This window comes from Elephantulus edwardii, unplaced genomic scaffold (assembly GCF_000299155.1).
Source record: "Elephantulus edwardii isolate Elephantulus edwardi_28Jun2011 unplaced genomic scaffold, EleEdw1.0 scaffold00113, whole genome shotgun sequence".
Taxonomy (NCBI): domain Eukaryota; kingdom Metazoa; phylum Chordata; class Mammalia; order Macroscelidea; family Macroscelididae; genus Elephantulus; species Elephantulus edwardii.
Window position 1 is genome coordinate 9961290 of NW_006399863.1, and position 18749 is coordinate 9980038.

At 47.9% G+C, this 18749-nt stretch overlaps 1 protein-coding gene across 1 annotated transcript in view; it reads left to right on the forward strand.

Moving 5' to 3' along the window:
* Positions 1 to 18749, forward strand: part of POC1A (POC1 centriolar protein A) — a 64883-nt gene that overhangs the window by 35515 nt on the left and 10619 nt on the right. The window contains exon 9 of the mRNA XM_006892256.1: positions 8210 to 8353. Coding sequence (XP_006892318.1) covers positions 8210 to 8353 — 144 coding nt within the window. The remainder of the gene's footprint in view (positions 1 to 8209; positions 8354 to 18749) is intronic.

Below are 18749 nucleotides of genomic sequence, written 5' to 3' on the forward strand. Positions count from 1 at the left end.
ACATTTAGACCGTGATTCAAAGTTATGTAGTATTTGCTTTGGTTTAGAAGCAGATCCGAAACTGCTGTGTGGCCACCTGACCCTGTGCCCCTGAGCCTCTGGGCTCCCTCTAGGCTGGCACAAATGAGCCGGCTCTCTCCTGGCACAGGGAATGCAGGACAATGTCCTTGTGTGTTCATATCCTGTAGATAAAAGCCAGGAGCAGTAACCAAACCCCATGCTCGTACTTGAGCTGGCTGGGAAGAACATTGGCAAGATTGCCAAACAATTAGACGACTTTAAGAAACCAGAAGGCCTCCTGGGTTCAGGGCTATGTTTAGAACCACAAGTTTCCTCTTTTGTTGGACTCCAGACCCGAACCCTAAATTACAGAGCACACAGGGCTGTAGTATATCTAGTCTGCAAATATGTGTGGTGAAAGCACGACTGGGACTGGGATTCCTTTGAGCGTTGATTGGAGAAAACAGGCCTGCCTTTTTCCTCTTGAGAAGGTGGTAATTAGGGTGCACCCCAGGGAGCACTACATGGCTCCCTGCCCTTCTCCCTGAGGCCAGGTGTAGCTGACACAGAGACAGGTGGACACTGAGTTTGTTATTTTGAGAAAAAATGTAAAATACAGAAACTTTGCTGTTTTAGCCATTTTCAATGTGAAGTTCATTTTATTTATTTATATATATATATAAATATGTATCTATTCATTTTATTACATGTATTCAGAATGTAACTTAGAGATTTAGAGTCTATTTCTAGAAATAAATTGTCGTTGTTGTTAGGTACTGTCCATTTAACCATGGCTCATAGTGACCCTGTGAACATAAATCTAAATCCTGCCCTATCCTGTGCCCATTCATGTGTCAGCCCATCTTGGGGAGGGTCTTCCCTTCTTTCATTGACCTTTCACCTTTCCAAGCATGATGTCCTTTACCAAGGACTGACCCCTCCAAATATGTCTTTGGATGCATGTGAGACCAGGTTTCACCATCATTGCCTCCAGGGAACACCCTGGCTGCATTTCTTCCAAGGCAGACTTGTTGGTTCTTTGGGAAGTCCACAGGATGTTCAGTACTCTTCCAAACACCACAACTCAAAGGCATTGAGGCTTCTGTCATCCTTAGTCGTTGTCCAACTTTCAGATGTGTAACAAGTACTTTTTCTTAATTTAAAAAAATTATCTCATTTCTCTTTAATCTTTATTCTTTCCTTCCTTCTAGCTTTGTCTGCTAAGATTCCAGTTTGATTGTATAGAAGCTACAGGTTATTTGAAGAAGAGTTGACAACAACATTGAACCTTTCACTATATAAATATGGTATATCCCTTCATGTGTATAGGTTTCCATTGTTTTTTTCATATTGGAGTGCTATAGTTTTTCGTATACAGATTTTATACATGTTGTTAGATTTATGTAACATCTAACCTGGACATTACCTATTTTATGATGATGTGGAGAAAATAATGACCACCACCTGTCTAAGGAGCTAAGTGTCTCAAAGAATATATTGGAATATTGGATGTTGATTGTGGATCCAAGTAAAATGAACTTTTGGACAAGTTCAGTCTTTTCTCCATCTGTAATAATGTTGTCTCTTTGGTCTAGTTGTGAGGATATTTGTTTTCCTGATGTTAAGATGTAATCCATACTAAAGACTATAGTTTCTGTTCTTCTTCAGTAAGTGCTCAGATCTTCTTCATTTTTTGCAAGGTTGTGTTATCTGTATGACATAGGCTGCTGGTGAGTCTTGCTCCAATATGATGCCACATACTTCCTCATATAGCAGTCTAGCTTCTTGAATTACTTGTTCAGCATTCAGGTTGAATAGATATAGAAAAAGGATACATCCTTGATGCACACTTTTCTTGATTTTAAACTATGTTGCGTCCACGTGTTCTGTTTGATTGCTTCCTGGTCTTTGTGTAGGTTTCACATGATCATAATTAAGTGTTCTGCAATTCCCATTCTTCTCAATATTATCCATAATGTATGGATAATCCACATAGCCAAATGCCTTTACATAGTAAATAAGATACAAACAAGCACCTTTTTGGTGTTCTCTGCTTTATATTAATGATAGTGGGAGTTTTGGGGGTTTTTTGGGGGGGTTGTGTGTGTGTGTGTGTGTACCGTCAAATTGGATCCGACTGGCACAGGAGGAGATTGCCCCTCCTTCTCCAGCGGAGCATCGGGTGGATTCAAACCGCATGCTTTCGGGACTGCAGAGCAGCTTCGAGCCACTAGACCACCAGAGCTCCCTAAAGATAGTTATTTTAAATTCATGGCTGATATTGCCAAAATCTGGGTAATCTTGGAGTCTGATTCTGTTGATTACTTTGTTTTTTGATAGTGTCGTGTGGCTTTTAATTTTCCCCCTATGCCCACATGATGCTTTAGAATTGTTGGACAAGAGTACTGACTACCACATGGACTGCCAAAAGAACAAAGCTGTCCTGACTGCAATCCCAGAGGTGCGCTGTTCGAATCCACCAGATGCTCTGCTGGAGAAGGAGGGACAATCTCCTCCTGTACCAGTCAGATCTGATTTGATGGTACACACACAAATAATAATAATAAATAATAATAATAATGAATCTGTCCTGAAAGAAGTGCAGCCAACATGTTCCTTAGAGGAAGGTTGTTTTTGTTTTGTGGTTGGTTTTTTTTTTCATTGAATGCCTGACATTTGGCTTAGGACTATGGAAACTGTTGGAGACTTGAGGAGGCTTCTGTTGTCCTGCATCAGTTTCAGTCTTAAGTCTCTCCTGTTCCTAGCTCTCAGGTATGATGCATTCTTGTTGGCCCTGCCCCTCTTGCAGCCAAAGGAGACCTTCAGTGATCTCAGTTAGGGCTGGCTTCCTGCCTGTGTCCCAGCTGCCCTCTGTATTTATCTCTTTTCCTGTCCTTGGATAGTTCAGGAGTTTGTTCTGTAGAAGGAAGGGGACATGATGCTTTTTCTGTATCACTCCCTTCATCCAGGCCTATGTAAAGGAGGGTTTTCTTTGGTTTTTTTTTTACTCTGTTCCCAGTCTTCTTGTGAGCACCTCGCAGATGTCTGAGATCAAGAGCTTGTACATGGACATAAATTCCCTTTGGGAGCAGTAGTACTCTGGCTCCCAGAGGTTCTACTCTCAACCTTTAGTAACTTATTAGACTCTTACCTCACTTCTTCTCATGCACGTACATGACGTCCATCTCTTCCTCCCCTGTTTTGTTCCTGTTCCATTCTTCTAGGGAGCATCTCTCTGTTTTTAGGTTTTAGGCTTGTTGAGGACTGTCACCTCTGCTCCTTGATTCAAGACAAGGTTGTATACTTTTAGATTCTTCTGTACTGTTCTATGGGCCATCAAGTTGGAACTCATAGCTGACCGTCCAGTGGGCCTTCTGAGGCTGTAAGTCACATGAAAAGAGACTGTCTGTCTGTCTTCCAGGCAGCTGCTGGAGGATTTGAGTCACGTGCCTTGGGGCTCACAGTGCAACTCCTCTACCACTAAACCAGTGGGTTTTTTTAAGTAAGGGTGGGATTGGCACTTTTCCAGTTTTGTGGATCCTAGATAGATGGCGGGGTGTGGGGTTGGGGGAAAGACCCCAAAGAACGCAGAGAGACACAGATGAGGTTCTTCTCACAAGAACGACCTGAGAGCTGTTTTTTGTCTTTGTTTTGGTTTTCAATGATGTTTTGGGCGTACATTGCTCAGGTGTTTGAGTGGCTGGGCAGCAGATCACAGATGTTTATGAAACTGCTGTATAGAAGGTGTCATGCTCTTGGTGATGTGCAGCAGGCTGACCCCAAAAGAAATGGACATGGAGGGTCCAGGAGCACCCTGTTCTGTGGGGGTTCAGGAGCCTGCTGAGTCCTTGGGGAGAGAGGAGGACAAAGGTCCCAAGTGAGATTTCCACAGAGTTCAAGAAATCCATCTCTTCTGACTGTTGCTGGTTTTATTTTGATACTAAGATGTTTTCTACTTGGCAAAAGTGGAAAGTTGTTTTAGTGATGATATGAGTGTGGAGCGTTCATCTTTCTGATGATTTAATTCATCATATGCTTGAGAACCAGCCACCCAGCAAAGGCCCTACTACCCTTGGATGCTGGAAGAGACAAAGTCTGTGTCTTTGTTTTGTTTTGTTTGCCCTTAAACACCTCCCTGCCATTCTACCACTCTCATTACTCACAGCCCTGGTACGTGCCTTCTCACCTCTTGCCTGTCCCTTATCTGCTTTATCACCTGTTTGCACAGCTCTCAGGGAAATGCCACGTCTCCAGAGTGTGCTGGAATGCAGCAGGTAAGTGGCTGAGCACAGTGGGGCGGGGCTGCTGGCCATTTGCTGCAGTGCAGACTGGAGAAGGTTTCATTACACAAGAATGTCACTGCGCAGTGGACTTGACTCTTTGTGATATCACGTGTTTGTGGAGGACTTGCTCTGGGCTAGGTGGGCATTCAGGGCAGGCTAAGGTGGAGAGGGAGGCCATGAATTCTAAGGCCATAAGCTGAGGGCTCTCCATGCACGTGTGGAAATAGAACTACAGTAAGTGTTACCTATCTGAGGCTGCCTGATGTTGGCAAGACCTCTGTGTCTGCTGGGTGTGAGGGCGGTTTATTTTACCTCTCTGAGCCCAGATTAATAATGTTTACTGCAGAGAGCCATTGGAAGGATTAAATGAGGTGCGATGTGTAGAAGCCAGGCACATAGTAGGCGGCAAGTAAACATCAGCCATTGTCACCCTGGCATCCAGGCTGGCAGTGTTGTGATGTGCTGCACGGATTGTCTGCTGACGTGAGTGAGAAAGAAGTCAGGTAGGGACCATGTCCTAGTGTCAGGTCCTCAGGGACAGGGCCTTGTGGTGTGACCAGAGGAACAGCATGGGGCACAGCAGGACCCCAGACTTGTGAGGAAAGCCTTGGACTTGAGGTTGGGGACCCATAGAGAGTTATATTCTGTCTGAATTTCAGTTTCTGTTACTATAAATTGACATTTCAGTGCAGCCCCTTGTAGCTGTGAAAATGCAGCACAGGTGGGAAAGGAGTGTGGCTTTTGCCGGCCCCTTGGGAGAGCCACTTCTCCAGCCCAGAGCACCAATGGCTGCCATGGCCAGCACTCCCTTGGAACTGGCTTGATATTGGCCAGAGGAGGAATGCTGTTACTAAAGGCCGTGGCTGGGCACTCACTGTTAGTTTCTGGGCCATTCTGCCGAAGCACTCAGAATTTCCATTTCCTCCTTCCCAGGCAGCGAGCAGCACCTGTCTGACCCACTCTGAGAAGAGGGCTGCTGTTAGGTCACAGAGGCTGGCTGCTCCTCTTAACCCCCAGCCCCTTTTTGGTGGCCTTTTCCGGGGAGCCAAGGAGCAACGAGTATGTCCAGAAGCGGGAGAGGGGAACATCTGTGGAAGGAGTGGACACAGGACTGTGAATGTAACTCGAGAAAGTCCTGGTGTGAATTCAGAGTGTCTCCCACAGCTCTTCAAAGGACAGACTCAGTCACCTTACAGACGAGGGACCCTCTTTTGTTTGCCTTGCCAGTTGGTGATTGAGCTCAAAGTCCAGCCAGGGCCAGTGTGACTCCCAGTTCAAAACCCATTAAGGAGCACATCATTGCTCTTCATTGCTGGTCTTCTGACAGAACTACCAGGGTCCAGGGTCACTGCAGGGAAGAAGGCCAGGCTGGTGCCATCATGCAGCTTCTGAGACACTTCCTTCAGGGATGGACTTAAGCGTGGACATTGAGATCTGAGGTGCATTAATCTCTGGACCTAGGTTTCAGTTGTGTTAAGAGTTTAATTGTTCCGAATGGCTTTCCTAGACATTGACTTTGACTTTGCCATGTAGATAGGCAGGAAAATGCAAATAGGGCGTCTATTGGTTAGTCTCACTGTGAAATCGAACAGATTCAGTGGCAGATTTTAGGAATCTTGGCACCGGCAAGGAAGAAGCAGAGCATGCAGACTGTGCATTCTCTGGAGTCAGTGATGCCTGTGCCACTCAGAACAAGGCCTAAAGGAGCAGCAGTCACCACAGGGGACTGAGATGACATGAGACAGAGCTGGTCTTGGGATTGCTACTCCATGGAACCAGAGCTAAAAGCCTTTGACCGAGGTTTTTTGATAACTTGGGGGTGGGGGTGTGTGTGTATGTGTAATTGGCAGAACTAAGAGCTTTGTAATACTGGCCTAAAGCCATGAGGCTGAAGGCTGAGGTACCTGTGAACATGTTTTAGAAGCTGTCCTGAGTGATTGTATCTGCTACCAACTTCAGTTATACCCTTTTGACTTCCCTAATATGGTTCTGTGTGACGTTTGCGCTGTTACAGCAGATTTGGACTCAGTAGAGCAGTAAGATTGGTGTTAGAATTAGTAGAGAGAGGAGCAGGAGCGTGGAGGACATGTCTGACCTCGTGGGAGTTGGTTTTGTGTGGTGGATCTTGTGGACATGGACAGTTCCCCCTTGTGGATTAGTACAGGTCAGATACGGCCATCCCCATGTGGCCTTTGCTCTTCATACAGTTTTCCAGAATGACCACGGCACTATGGCAGCCATGCTGATGGCAGGCGCATGAATGCAGTGCTGCTCCTGATGCTGGGACTGTCCCTATTGCTTGGGTCTCATGTTCATCCTCCCTTTCAACTCCCAGGCTTGTACTTTTCCAAGTTCAAGATTACACTTGAGAGTGTAATCTATGAGATTAAAACACCCTTCTAATAAAAAGAAACATGCAGATGGATCCACCTGCTAGACTGTTCATATGTTCTTCCTTTCCTAGTTGGAGGTCCTTTCTCATGTTTTGTCCTTCTTCAAGAGCTCCCAGTGCCCACCCAGGTTAGCATGTCCAGGGTGAGCCTCTTTCAGGGCTGCGCTGCTGTGGACTATATGACAGAAGACAGTGGGAAAGCCCAGGCACATACAGAAAGGCAGTTGGCCCTGTGGGCACGCTAGCTTTAGTTCATTTCACTTGTGTATCCTGGTCCTAGGGGTGCAGCGGCCAGAGGGACAGAAAGGGGATGGCGCAGGCCCAGCTGTGGGAGCACAGAGAGGGACTCCCGACAGGAGTGGCAGCTTGAAGAGGGATGGGAGACTGGGATACTTGGAATAGGGCAGAGAAGGGTAGATGAGGTCATCCCTTCCTAAGCTGGGTGTGAGAGGCTGGACGGGGCTGTGGATAGAGGTGCCAGGCCAGGATGTCTTGCCCCTCATCCAAGAGGCTTGGATTTGTTTCCCCAAAGGCAGCAGAAAGGTCTAGAGACTTGGCAGAGCAAAGAGTAATGTGGTAATGTTTGGAATGCCCACTGGCGAGGTCGTGGTTTGAAACCTTGGGCTCTCAGCATGGCTGTGTTTATGGATTACTGAGGCTTCGGGCCGGCTGAGGGGGTGAACCACCACAGAGAACGTCATTCCCACAGAGAACAAGTCCACAGGGGAATTGTAGGTTCCAAGACCAGAACTGGGGCCTCTGCTGGCTCTGGATCCTGGAACTCAGTGGTGCTAGGATCTCACCCTGTTGAGCCTGTGCACAGTGCGTCTGGAGTCAGAAGGAACCTTTGTCTGTGTGTGGGGCAGGGCTGACCGGGATGGGGAGGGCGGGAGCACTTGCTAGATTGGGAATCACTGCCCGGGGCTTTGTGTTTGAGGACTGGGGGGGCCAATGACAGGGATGCTGAGCCCCTGTCATTCCTGGAATTCTGACTCTAGCCACCAAGGGAGAACTGTCCTGTGGGGTTTGGTTCTTGCCAGTGTCTGGCCTGGATATTTACAGAAACTCTTGTTTTCCTAGAGTATCTGGGCCAGGCAGGATCAGAACATGCCCATAGTTGGTCCACAGCTGATGGGTCCTTAGAGAGATTTTAGCACAATTTGGAAAAGCCCCATGCCGGGTGATGGGGCAGTGGACAGGAGAGGGAACTTCAGGGCCAGGCTGGGACTTCATTGTGTCTGGGCTCACTTGAGACAGACCAGCCGGGAGGTGTAAAGGTTCGGGAGTCGGTCCCACTGTCTGTCGCTCCCGTGTGTCCTGCTCACACTCTTCACCCCCTCACTCCGCCCCACTCACCCTCCGGCTTAGCTTGGAAAGGAAGGCCCGGACATGGGCATCTCACCACTGATATTTGGAACTCCTTTTCTCAAGTTTGCTGCTGGTTTCGCATTTTATTATTTGGAGGGCTCCTCTCCAGAGTGTTGTCTTAAGTACTAAACAAAGGCTAACTCTCTCTCCATCTCTTTTCAAAAAGCCAGAAGTGGATTTCCCCATCCCTCCCGTCAGAGGCAGGAGCCAGGAGTCTCTGCAGAGCCAGCCCCCGGAGCCCGTCAGTGTGCCCCAGACTCTGACCAGCACACTGGAGCACATCGTGGGCCAGCTGGACGTCCTAACCCAGGTAGGCCACGCTGACATCACCCTGCATCTGCACTTGCCTGGCATTGGGACCACTTGACGTTTGCCAGCAGGTGCTAGGTTTTTTTTCTTAGTAACATAACTGACTTCGTTTGCAACCCAAGTTAATGAAATCGCAGTGCCTGCCCCAGCACCCTAAAGAGCCCTCATGGTACAGTGGTTAAGTGCTCGTCTGCTAACCCAAAGATCATGGTTCAAACTCATGCTCCACCGGATCAAATGTGACATTCTGCTTCTTAAAGATTACAGCCTGAACACTCTGTTGTAGAACAGACAGTTCTTCTCCACCCTGCAGGGTCACCCCTACAGGGAGGGGATTGGAATCAGCTTGACACTGGGCCCTGGGATCCTGGGTCTCAAAGCCACCTGAGCTGTAGCCAGGCCACTGGACTGCAGATCTCAGCTGAGTCCCCGCAGAGCTCTGAGGAACGTGCTGACTAGCAGTCCATCCATGGCTGGGCGGCTGGGTGGGTACTCCAGGGAGCATGACACAACCAGGCAACCAAGAGCTCAGGCTCAGAGTTGAGGCAGCAGCTGTTCCTTGTCCTTCGAGTGTCCTTGGAGAAGTCCTCTCAGCTCTCCAAGGCTCTGTGTATTTATTTGTGGTGGTCAGGTGGCCTTGGGCACCACATTTGTGGCGAAGGTTGGAGGAGCTGAATCTGTGTGAAGTGTCAGCCTGTGCTTGGCCCCAGGAGCAGCAGCTCAGTAAGTGTTTGCTGTGGCACATGCAGCCTCACCGGAGGGTGGACAGAGGCCTCGCTCTCTGGGCCGTATGAACTGGTGCCTTATAAAGGGGACTCTTAACAGTTGTTTCAGTAAGACTGAAATTTCCTAATGAAAACTGGAAGGCTAGGTATGGAGGCGTCTTAGCAGGGGCCTCACCCTGGGATGAGAGAGCATTCCTGGCTGAGGGAGCAGTCTGCCCACAGGTACATCCAGGGAACATGCGAAGTCGAAAGTAACTAGAGTATGGCACCGTGGGCTAGGGGACCAAGTCAGGGTGTAAAAACCTTACAAAAAAGGTTTTACAGTGCAACTTTCTGTATTGACTTCAGCATAATTCTAGGCTCCTCTGACCCCCTTCTCTTCTGGCTGTTGGTGCTGGGCTCAGACTCGGTGGCCCTTTCCTCCCCTGTTGCTTCCTGCTCAGCTTGAGGCTATTGGCTGGAGCACATGGAACCCCCAGAAGGAGGGAAGTGCTGAGGCATAAGCAGCAGCGAGGGAGGGCAGCCTGCGTTCCACTCACACAGGGACACACGGGACCGTTGATGTCCTAGTCAAAATGCAGCTAAAGTGGCAGTACTTTTCCCACCTCGGGATCCCACGCTAAGTGGTAAAAGCTCGTCTCTATTATGCTGTTGTCTGCAGCCTGTCACTGTGGCCCGGATGGGACTGTGTACATTCGGTCCGGTCAAGGAAACATATTCCCAAAGTGAGGTATCAGCGTCTGGAGGTGGTGGGCCCTTGAGTGTGGTGTTCAGGCATTCCTGAAAACCAGCTAACCCTTAGGGAGGAGGCATGTGTTAGGAGAGAGGTGGGGGAACGTGCAAAGACTTTAAAAAACCACCCCTCCTCCTCCTAAGCCTCTTCAGAAACTGCGGAGCCTGCTGAATGTTCTTCGCAGCCCTGTCAGGTGAGAGATCAGAGGAAGTGGAATCAATTAGAGCTTTATAGGATAAAATGGGAAACTAAGTCTGAGACAATGGTAAAAATAGCTTCAGTGGATCCAGAGTATAACACTAAAAACAGTTCCTGTCTCTGTGTTTCAGGGGTACGTGGAAGATTCTGTTAGGTGTTAGCCATTAGAAGTATGATAGTAACTTTGCAGTTTGCATCAGCAAAAAAAGTGACGCAGAAGCTCCTCAGTTGCCTGTGGCGGCCCCCTGGGCCCCTCTGGGTGTCTCTCTGGCACCCTTGTCCTATCAGGTCCAGAAAGTATCTACCTCCCCACTGTCCCAGACGTCACACTCATCAGCTATCTCCTACTTGTCCTGGGAAGCTTGGGTTCCACAAGTGAATCTCTGTAGATGCCTTGAAGTGAACATCCGTGCTCAGAATCGCACAGGGCAGCTGTTAACTGCCACCATGCCACACAGGCCTCTGTCCTCGGGAACAGTGCTCAGTTGACTTCCTGGCTTACTTTTCTCTCCTGGAGTTGAGACTCTGGCCAAGGTGTCCCAGCCATAGTCAGACCTGTCCTCACCAGGACCCTGAAAAGGGTCTTCTCCAACTTCAGCCCTTCCTCTAGGGATTGGCCCACAATGGCCCCCGCCCCACATGATCCGGGCTGACCTCTCCTTCTCCTGGGACTCTGAGGCAGGCCGCCGTCAACCTTCCCAGGCTCCCCCTTGGCCTGGGGACATTATCTCAGGTGCTGGCCTCTCAGCAGGTGTTCTTCCTCACCTGCCTGGTGCTGAAGTTGCCCTTGCTCTGGAGGGGGCAGGGTGTCTTAGTAACGCCAACACTGACTCGGGCTTCAGAGTTGTCCATCTGAACATGCTGGCCTTCTTCCTCCACCCTACCCCCACCTCACTGCCCCTTCCTCCCTCCACAAGAAAGTCCACTCCAGAGTGGCCTCTGAGGAGGAAACCGGCCCTTCCTGGCCCTTCAGTCCTCTCACCTACAGAACATCCTTCCAGGGAGGAAGCCCAGGGACTGCAATGGGCGGTGGCCAGGGGCATATGCTGGGAGACGGACAGAGCCTCTGGGCCTGGGGTGACATGAGAGGGCACCCCATAACAGGGCTCTTTGGTCACCACAACCTACCTTCCTACTTAACAGGCTGGATGTGACCACACCTGGCAAGGCCTCTTCTGTGGGTATTTGTGGCCCACTGGGTACCAGTCTAGGGGTCAGGGACCCAAGCACATGCCCAGAAGTCAAGAATCAAGGAAAAGAGCAGCTCTGAGCTTGTTGGGGGTGCAGCCCTGCCTCACCTCTTTCTAGGTAGGTGGCCATGGACAAGTCACTTAACCCATCTGTGCCTCGGGGTCTGGATCTGAAACACACTGCTGCTGATAGTCCCCACTTCACAGTCCTCTTGTGAGGACTGAATGAGTCATCCTCTGTGGAGCTCATTGACTAGCGAGTGCCCAGTGGTGTCATGTGCTGTTGACATGTTCACTGCTGCTACCACCCTTATCACTCCTTCACTGCTATTGCCTGGGATAGATGAGGATCCTAACAAAAGCATTAGAAATAGACACACACACCCCTAATTCTTCACCGCCGAGTGTAAGCCAGACGTTTCCCTGCATAGAAGAGCTCTTCCTCAGCCCTTCAAGCGGAAGCATTGTCTGTCCTCAAGCACATACCTTCTCCTGTGGAGAAGACCTATGAAGCCAGCCCTGCCCTCGAGAAGTCCAGTCGCAGGGCCACGGCTCCCAGGGGTAGCAGGTGGCGGGAAACTGTGAGTCCAGGACACCAGCTCAGCGAGGCCCTAGGACCCCAGTGCGAGGTCATGAAGATTGGGGAGGATGGGTCAGCTGGGCCTGCAGTGGGAGGTCTAGGTGTTTGGGCTTCGTCACGTGGAGACTCTGAGCAGAGCAGAGCTGGGGCCAAATCAGGGCTAGGGCATCAGACTCAGTGCCTGGACATAGACACTCAGAGAGCTAGGCTTCTGTTAGAGCTTCTTGCCCTGGCTTCACATTTACCTTGAATCCAGACTTCAGTGTAGGAGGGATGATGAGGGGCCCCGGGAGCTCCTGGCTAGTTCTCCCAGGCCAGGACCCTCCGGGTTAAGACAGCAGATTGTCCCTGGGGCTCACAGAGCTCTCAAAATTCAGACAGCTGACTCCTGGGTTGAGATCTTACTTGCTTAGCAGTACCTCCTCACGAAATGTGTGGATTCTTCTTCAAGAGTGTATTTATGAGGCAAAGACAGAATGTGGAGGTGACCCTGAGGGGCACGTGGCGCTCCACCCTGTCTCCAGTCCAGAGGGGTCCTCTTGAGCAGGTGCAGGGCCAAACTGCCAGGTCTCCCGGGCTGTGGCGTTTCAGATGGAAAGTGTTAGAGTGTGGGGACTGTGTCCTCGTCATACTGTCCTCCTGATGTTTATTGACGCTCTCAGCTTCCTAAGGACTCCCCTTCACAGCCTTCATTTTATCCTCCCCCCTGGTGCCCAGCGTCCAGCACCATACCAGGTGCTGATAAAGGCATTCATCATGGCTTTCTGTGACTGGACCAGCCACGGGGCCACCTAGCCTGAGGCTTCTCCAGGGTGCCAGGTGGTCCTGATCACAGAGCACTATGAACCGGAAGTCCCAGCTTCCCTTATGAAACCATTTTGATGTCATTAACAATATTGTCTTTAGATGGTATCTTCTGCAAACCGAAGTTGGTCTTCCTGGAAGTGAAAGCCAGAGGTCCTTGCCCAGTGCTTTGTAATCCTTGAGGTCACCTGGCTAGAGGGCACCCTTTGCTGTCCCCCTTCCCTTGATGAAGTTGTGGCTTCTGGCTTCTCTGGTTCTCTGAGCCCATCAGGGCCCTGCTCTCAGCTGGACACCAGGCTCTGAGCAAATCTTGTTCCACCTCATATGCTGTGGAGGGCAGGTTTCCTTTCCATGTTAGAGCTTCTCTGCTCTAATCTGTTCTGTTCTCCCATCTGTTATTCCCAGCACAGAAGACCATATTATAGTTAGAGTTGGGGTTGTTGTGTACCATCAAATCAGCACTGACCCATAATTGACCCTCCAGCAGATTTTCGGAGGCAGTTTAATCACATGGGAGGAGATTGCCAGTCTTTTTCCTGTGTTGTAGCTGGTGGATTCAAACCCCATGTTTTCAGGGCTGTAATGCAGTTTCTCACCACTATGCCACAAGAGCTCTTATAGTAGACCACCTCAAAATGGTCAATAAGAATCCATCTCAGCCCACTAATACTTAGAGTCTTAATCTTCTTTTGACAACTTCCAATTTTCCTAGTCCTACTTTGTCCGTCCCACATTTCAACTATTGAGGCCATTTAATAACATCTGTTTCTTCCCATTTGGAGTCATGGTGTACCAACAAATGAGTCGTGAAAGCTTTACTTCACTACGTCATTAAGGCTGACTCTACTTGGAGAAGACAGCACTGCCACAGTCATATTTCAAATACCTTCTAACTTGAGCTTATCGTCTGGTGCGACATCAGACAGTCATCCACTCCTGTTCTTGAGGTTTTCCCTATCCAGTGTTGTAAGTGGATCACCAGGTATTTTCTCACAGGCTATGTGAATTACGAAGCTCTACTAAAAACGGTGCACCACAACCCTACTGGTATTTGCAATACCCGTGGTCTAGCTTCCAGCATCACAGCAACATGCAAACCACCACTGTCTGTGCAAGCATAATAAATACCCATTGGCCTATAAGAAGGACCACTTAATATGATTGTTATTCAAACTTATGCAGCAACCATTAGGGCCAAAAACAAAGAAATGCAAGATTTTTGCCAGCTTATGCGGTCTGAAATTGATCAAACATAACGGCCAAAACACTGGAGATTAGAAACACAAACACACAGTTGAAAAATAATGGCCTGGAGGTAGAAATGGTGCTGGAGATCACAGAATGGAATTTTATAAGACCTGTGACCTATTTCTTGAAAATGGGCTTCACCAAATAAACAAGAATCAGATTTACTTTATCTTGGAAAAAGATGATCCAGGTCAGGGCCCTGTGGGACAAACCACCAGTTGCTCACATGCATGTTTAAGTTGAAGCTAGAGAAAGTTAAGGCATCCAACGTGGATATTCCTGGGCGATCACGCTCCCCAGGCTCTGTCCAGGTGGCAATTGGTTCTGTTCGATGATGTATAGTCCCTTTCCACAACATTGGAGATCAAGCTGGATCTTGTATCTGCACCTGCATATTCCTACAGCGTCTCCGAGTCCTATGGACGATGTCTGAGGAGACAAACCATGCATGAAGCATGTCTTAAAAAAGAAAGTTAAAATAGGTCTGTGAAAGTCAAAGTACAACTTTGCGTATATCCCACCTGAAGGTAGAGATCATCCTAACAATAGATTTGCTGCGTTGAAAACTAATGCTTGAAGATAAGACAAGTTGTGGAAGGACATTAGACATAAAGGCAACAAAAAAGTCATTAAAAAGAAAGAAAAGACTAAAATTGATGCCAAAAGAGACTCTGAAACTAACTTACTTTCAAACCTAGAGCAGCTCAAGTGAACAGAAGAAATGATGACATAAAAGAGTTGAACAGGCACTTTCAAAGGGTGGCTTGAAAAGACAAAGCATAATAATGAAATGTTCAGAGGCTTAGAGTTTGAAAACCAAAACACCAAAAGAGAAGAAGGTATTTGACATTTCTCAAGTTGAAAGAACTGAAGGAAACATTCAGTCCTCAAGTTGGAACAGCAAAGAATCCTATGGGAAGCTGTTACATATTACAGAAAGCACCAAGGAAGGAATGTACCTAAAAGAATTGGCCAACATTCAGCCCTTTCAGGAAGTGGCAGATGATCAAGAGCTGATGGCACTGAAGGGGGAGAGAAAAGCAAGCTGCACCAAAGGCATATTTGTACAAACATAACCCTGGAAACTGGCAAAATATCAACAGAGATGTTTCAGCAAATGGATGCAAGACTGGAAGCTCTTACTTGCTGATTATACTAAGAAGTTTAGAAGAAAGTGACCTGGCCAGCTAGCTGGAAGAGATCCATATTTGTGCTAATTAAAAAAAAAATCCAAATTGTCAAATGCACAAATTATTGAACAGTATAAAAAATGTCACAGAAAAGTAAAATTTCTCTAAAGATAATGCAAAAATAGAGCAATATATTAACTGAAATTTAATCTGAATTTAGAAAAAGATGTGGAACTAGGAAGATCATTGTTGATGTCAGATCGGTCTTGATTGAAAGCAGAGAATATCAGGCAGGTGTCTGCCTGTATTTTATTGGCTATGCAAAGGCATTTGATTGTGTGGTTCATAAATGAATTTTGGATAACACTACAAAGAGTAAGAATTCCAGAAGATTTAACTGTGCTCATACAGAGCTTGTACATAGACCGAGACGGAATCATTTGAACAGAACAAGGGGGCATGCCTGGTTTAAAATCAGGAAGGTATTCACCATCCTTTTACCATACTTGTCCGCTCTGGATGCTGAACATGTACTTTTAGAAATTAGACGATATGAAGAAGAGTATAGCGTAAGGATTGGAGGAAGACATGCTTGCAAAAATTGGAAGTACTTACTAATAAAGATAGAAGTCTGTGTCCTTTGTTGTTATGTGCCCTTGAGCTGACCACAATTTATTGTGACTCTGTGAACAACAGCTCTGAACCTTGCCCTATCCTGAGCCATTCTCACCATCTCCAACACACTTGATCCCACTGTTATTATGGATTATACCTCAGTGTAAAGAAAACTTAACTCATATAACTGAGCCAATAAGCATCATCAAGAGATACTGAAATTGTCATGAATTTAGTTTCACTTGGATCTATCATCAGTACCCATGGAAATCAGCTAATGTATTGCCTTGGGAAAATCTGGTGTGAAAGCCCTCTTGTAAGTGTTAAAAAGCAGAGATGTCACCTTGAGGACTAAGGTGTGCCTGACCCAAGCCATGCATGCTATTTTCAGTGGCTTTGTGTGCCTGTGAAAGCTGGAAATAATAAGAAAGACCGAAAAACAATTGATGCCTTTGAATTAGGTGTTGGCAAAGAATATTGAGTTTATCATGGACTGCCAAGGAATAAACAAACAAACAAACCTGTCTTGGAAGAATTACAGGCAGAATGCTGGCATATATTTTGGAAAAGGGACATCATGCTTGGTAAAGCAGAGGACAGGTAAAAATGAGCAAGATTGTCAGTGAGAATTGGCATGGTGGCTGCAGCAGTAGGCTCAAACACGTTAAGCATGATAATGGGAAGGAAAAGGAATTCTAGGATGGCAGGGCGTGGCAGTGTGGTCTCCTGTACATAAGAACAGTGTGCATTGGGATCCATTTGACAGCACAGCATGCCTTTTAAGTGCAGTGTTGGAGAAGAGTATTGAATATCTCACAGGCTGTCAAAAGAACAAAGAAATCAGTCTTGAAGGAAATGCAATCAGAGTGCTCCTTAGAGACAAAAGTGGTGAAACTTCATTTCACATGCTTTGATGATATTGTCAGGAGGGGCCAGACCTTGGAAAAATACATGTTGGGAAAGGTAGAGATCAGCAAAAGATAGAAAGGCCCTCAACAAGATTGGCACACTGTAGCAATGGCCTTGAGCGTGATGAAGATTATGACAATGTCGCAGGACAGCGCAAGGTTCAGATCTGTTGGGCGTAGGATTTTTTTGAGTTCTGGTTGACTTGACAGTGCCTAACAATGCAGTGACAGCTAAGACCCATCAGCCCAAGTACTCCCATCCCCAGGGTCTGAAGGACGCTTCTGCTCTTGATTCTTTGAGTGACTGTCGACATGTGATGTTGCTCCTCAGAACCTCAGTTTCCTCCCATGTAAATTAGTATTGGCAAGACTGAAGGGGAGCCTCTGGGCCACCTGAGACAGTGAGCAAGAAGTTCTCTGTTGGCTGGATACATTAGTTGGGGGGCATTTGTTTTGTGAAGCACATCATTAAGTTGGGTATTCTCCAAGGGCATTGTGGGAAAGCTCCAAGCTAGCCTGGTGGCACATAGGAGGCAGGAATGGAACATTCCACAGGATTCTAACCGCTCCACTCCAGTCCCAGGAATGCTTTTGAGCTGCCAGCACGACTAGTGAATGGGTTTGGTAGAAATGAGAGGGAGCGAAGGGAAGGTCTTTCCCCAGGTCTCAAGGAGGAAGAGAGCGCGGAGGAAGAGGGATGCATTGTAGAGAATAAGGCCTGGTAGATAAGAACCTAGGAGCTGGTTCTAAACATCAGAGACCAAGAGTCAAGCTCATCCAAAATGTCTGTCTTGTAATGACCTTTCTTTACATTGAGTTATAATAGTTTTGAGGGGAAATGTCATTACATTTTTCAACCATGGGACATAGAATTTTCTTTGGGAGCTCTATATTCTACAAATGCCCTTATGGGAATTCTTGGAAAGGATTCCTGGTAGCACAGTGGTTAAATGCTGGGCTGTCAGTGGTTTGAATCCTATAAATGATTCTCAGGAGAAAGATATGATAATGATAAATGATAAAGATAATGCAGTCTGCTGCATTAAAGGTTACGGCCGTGGAAACCTCAGACATCAACTCTACTCTGTCTCTCATGAGCTAGAATCAACTCAGTGACAACAGATTTGGTTTCGAACAGGGCAGTGGCCATGACTATCGTGTACCCTGGTGCCCTCCTCTCCTAAGTCCTCAGTTCATGCCCATCCCTTGAAATGCAGAGCTTCTGCTACCAGCCTGCACTGCCCCAAGCCCCAGCCCTTCCCGCTCTGAAGAAAGCATGTGTCTATTTGGGGGCTGTCCCAGAGGCCACTGACCCACTGGGCCTGTCACAAATCTTCTCCTATTGGGATAGGGATAGTTGGCCAAGCCCAAGGCCAGGAAGTCCAGAAAAAACCCAACTGCTCTGGCCTGGCTTTGCCTCTTTGCTTCTGCCCGGACCTAGTTGGACTTGGGTTTCTTAATCTAGGAAGTAGAGATTTTAGATACTGTCCATCTCTCTGTCTGTTCATGGTAGGAGGCAGTGGAGGTCAGCATCTCATTTGGGACTCAGAGCTTCACTTAGGTCCTGGTTGCCATGCATATCCGTCATGGACTGGCCCTTCTGTTGATGGCCGCTCCTGGAGAACTACAGGGTAGACCCAAAACTGCCAGGCAGGCCTGAGTTTGGTGACAGGCACCCAGTGACCAGGCAGAGGCATCAACTTGTGTTCTCATAGGGTCCTATCCGCAGACTCTGGGAAGACTAACAAGTGGGCTGAGAGAGGCTCTTTTCCACAAATAGCGTGCCTGACATGAGCTCATCTCCCACATTGGCTGCCTTCACTTCCTTAATGGACTCTCAGAGGCTGGAGGAGGCCTGCAGCACAGGACGCCCGGGTGGTGTCTGGACATTGCAGAGGCCCTGGGTCTGCCTCAGAAGTGAAGGGAGGAGCGCCCAGATGTGGACGAGAACCCTGGGGCTGGGGCTGGGGAAGCTGCTGTGAGGGACCCAAGCTGAGCCCAGGCCCAACAAGCAAGCGGCTTGGTGGTTTTGCCTCAGAAAGCCACAGCACAGTTATTTTTTACTCCAGTTTCACATCTCACTGCTTTTTTAAAAATCCCAAGCCTTGGAATTCCTGCCCTGACGATGTTTTTGTACAGCGCCTGGTGCTGCAGGCTGGCCGCAGTCATGCTGTGATGTCACATTCAGGTTCCCGTGACTCATGGAGGCCGCTGGGCGCCAGACTTGAAAACACACAGTGGAAAGCAAGCAGGGAGCAGGTCCCCC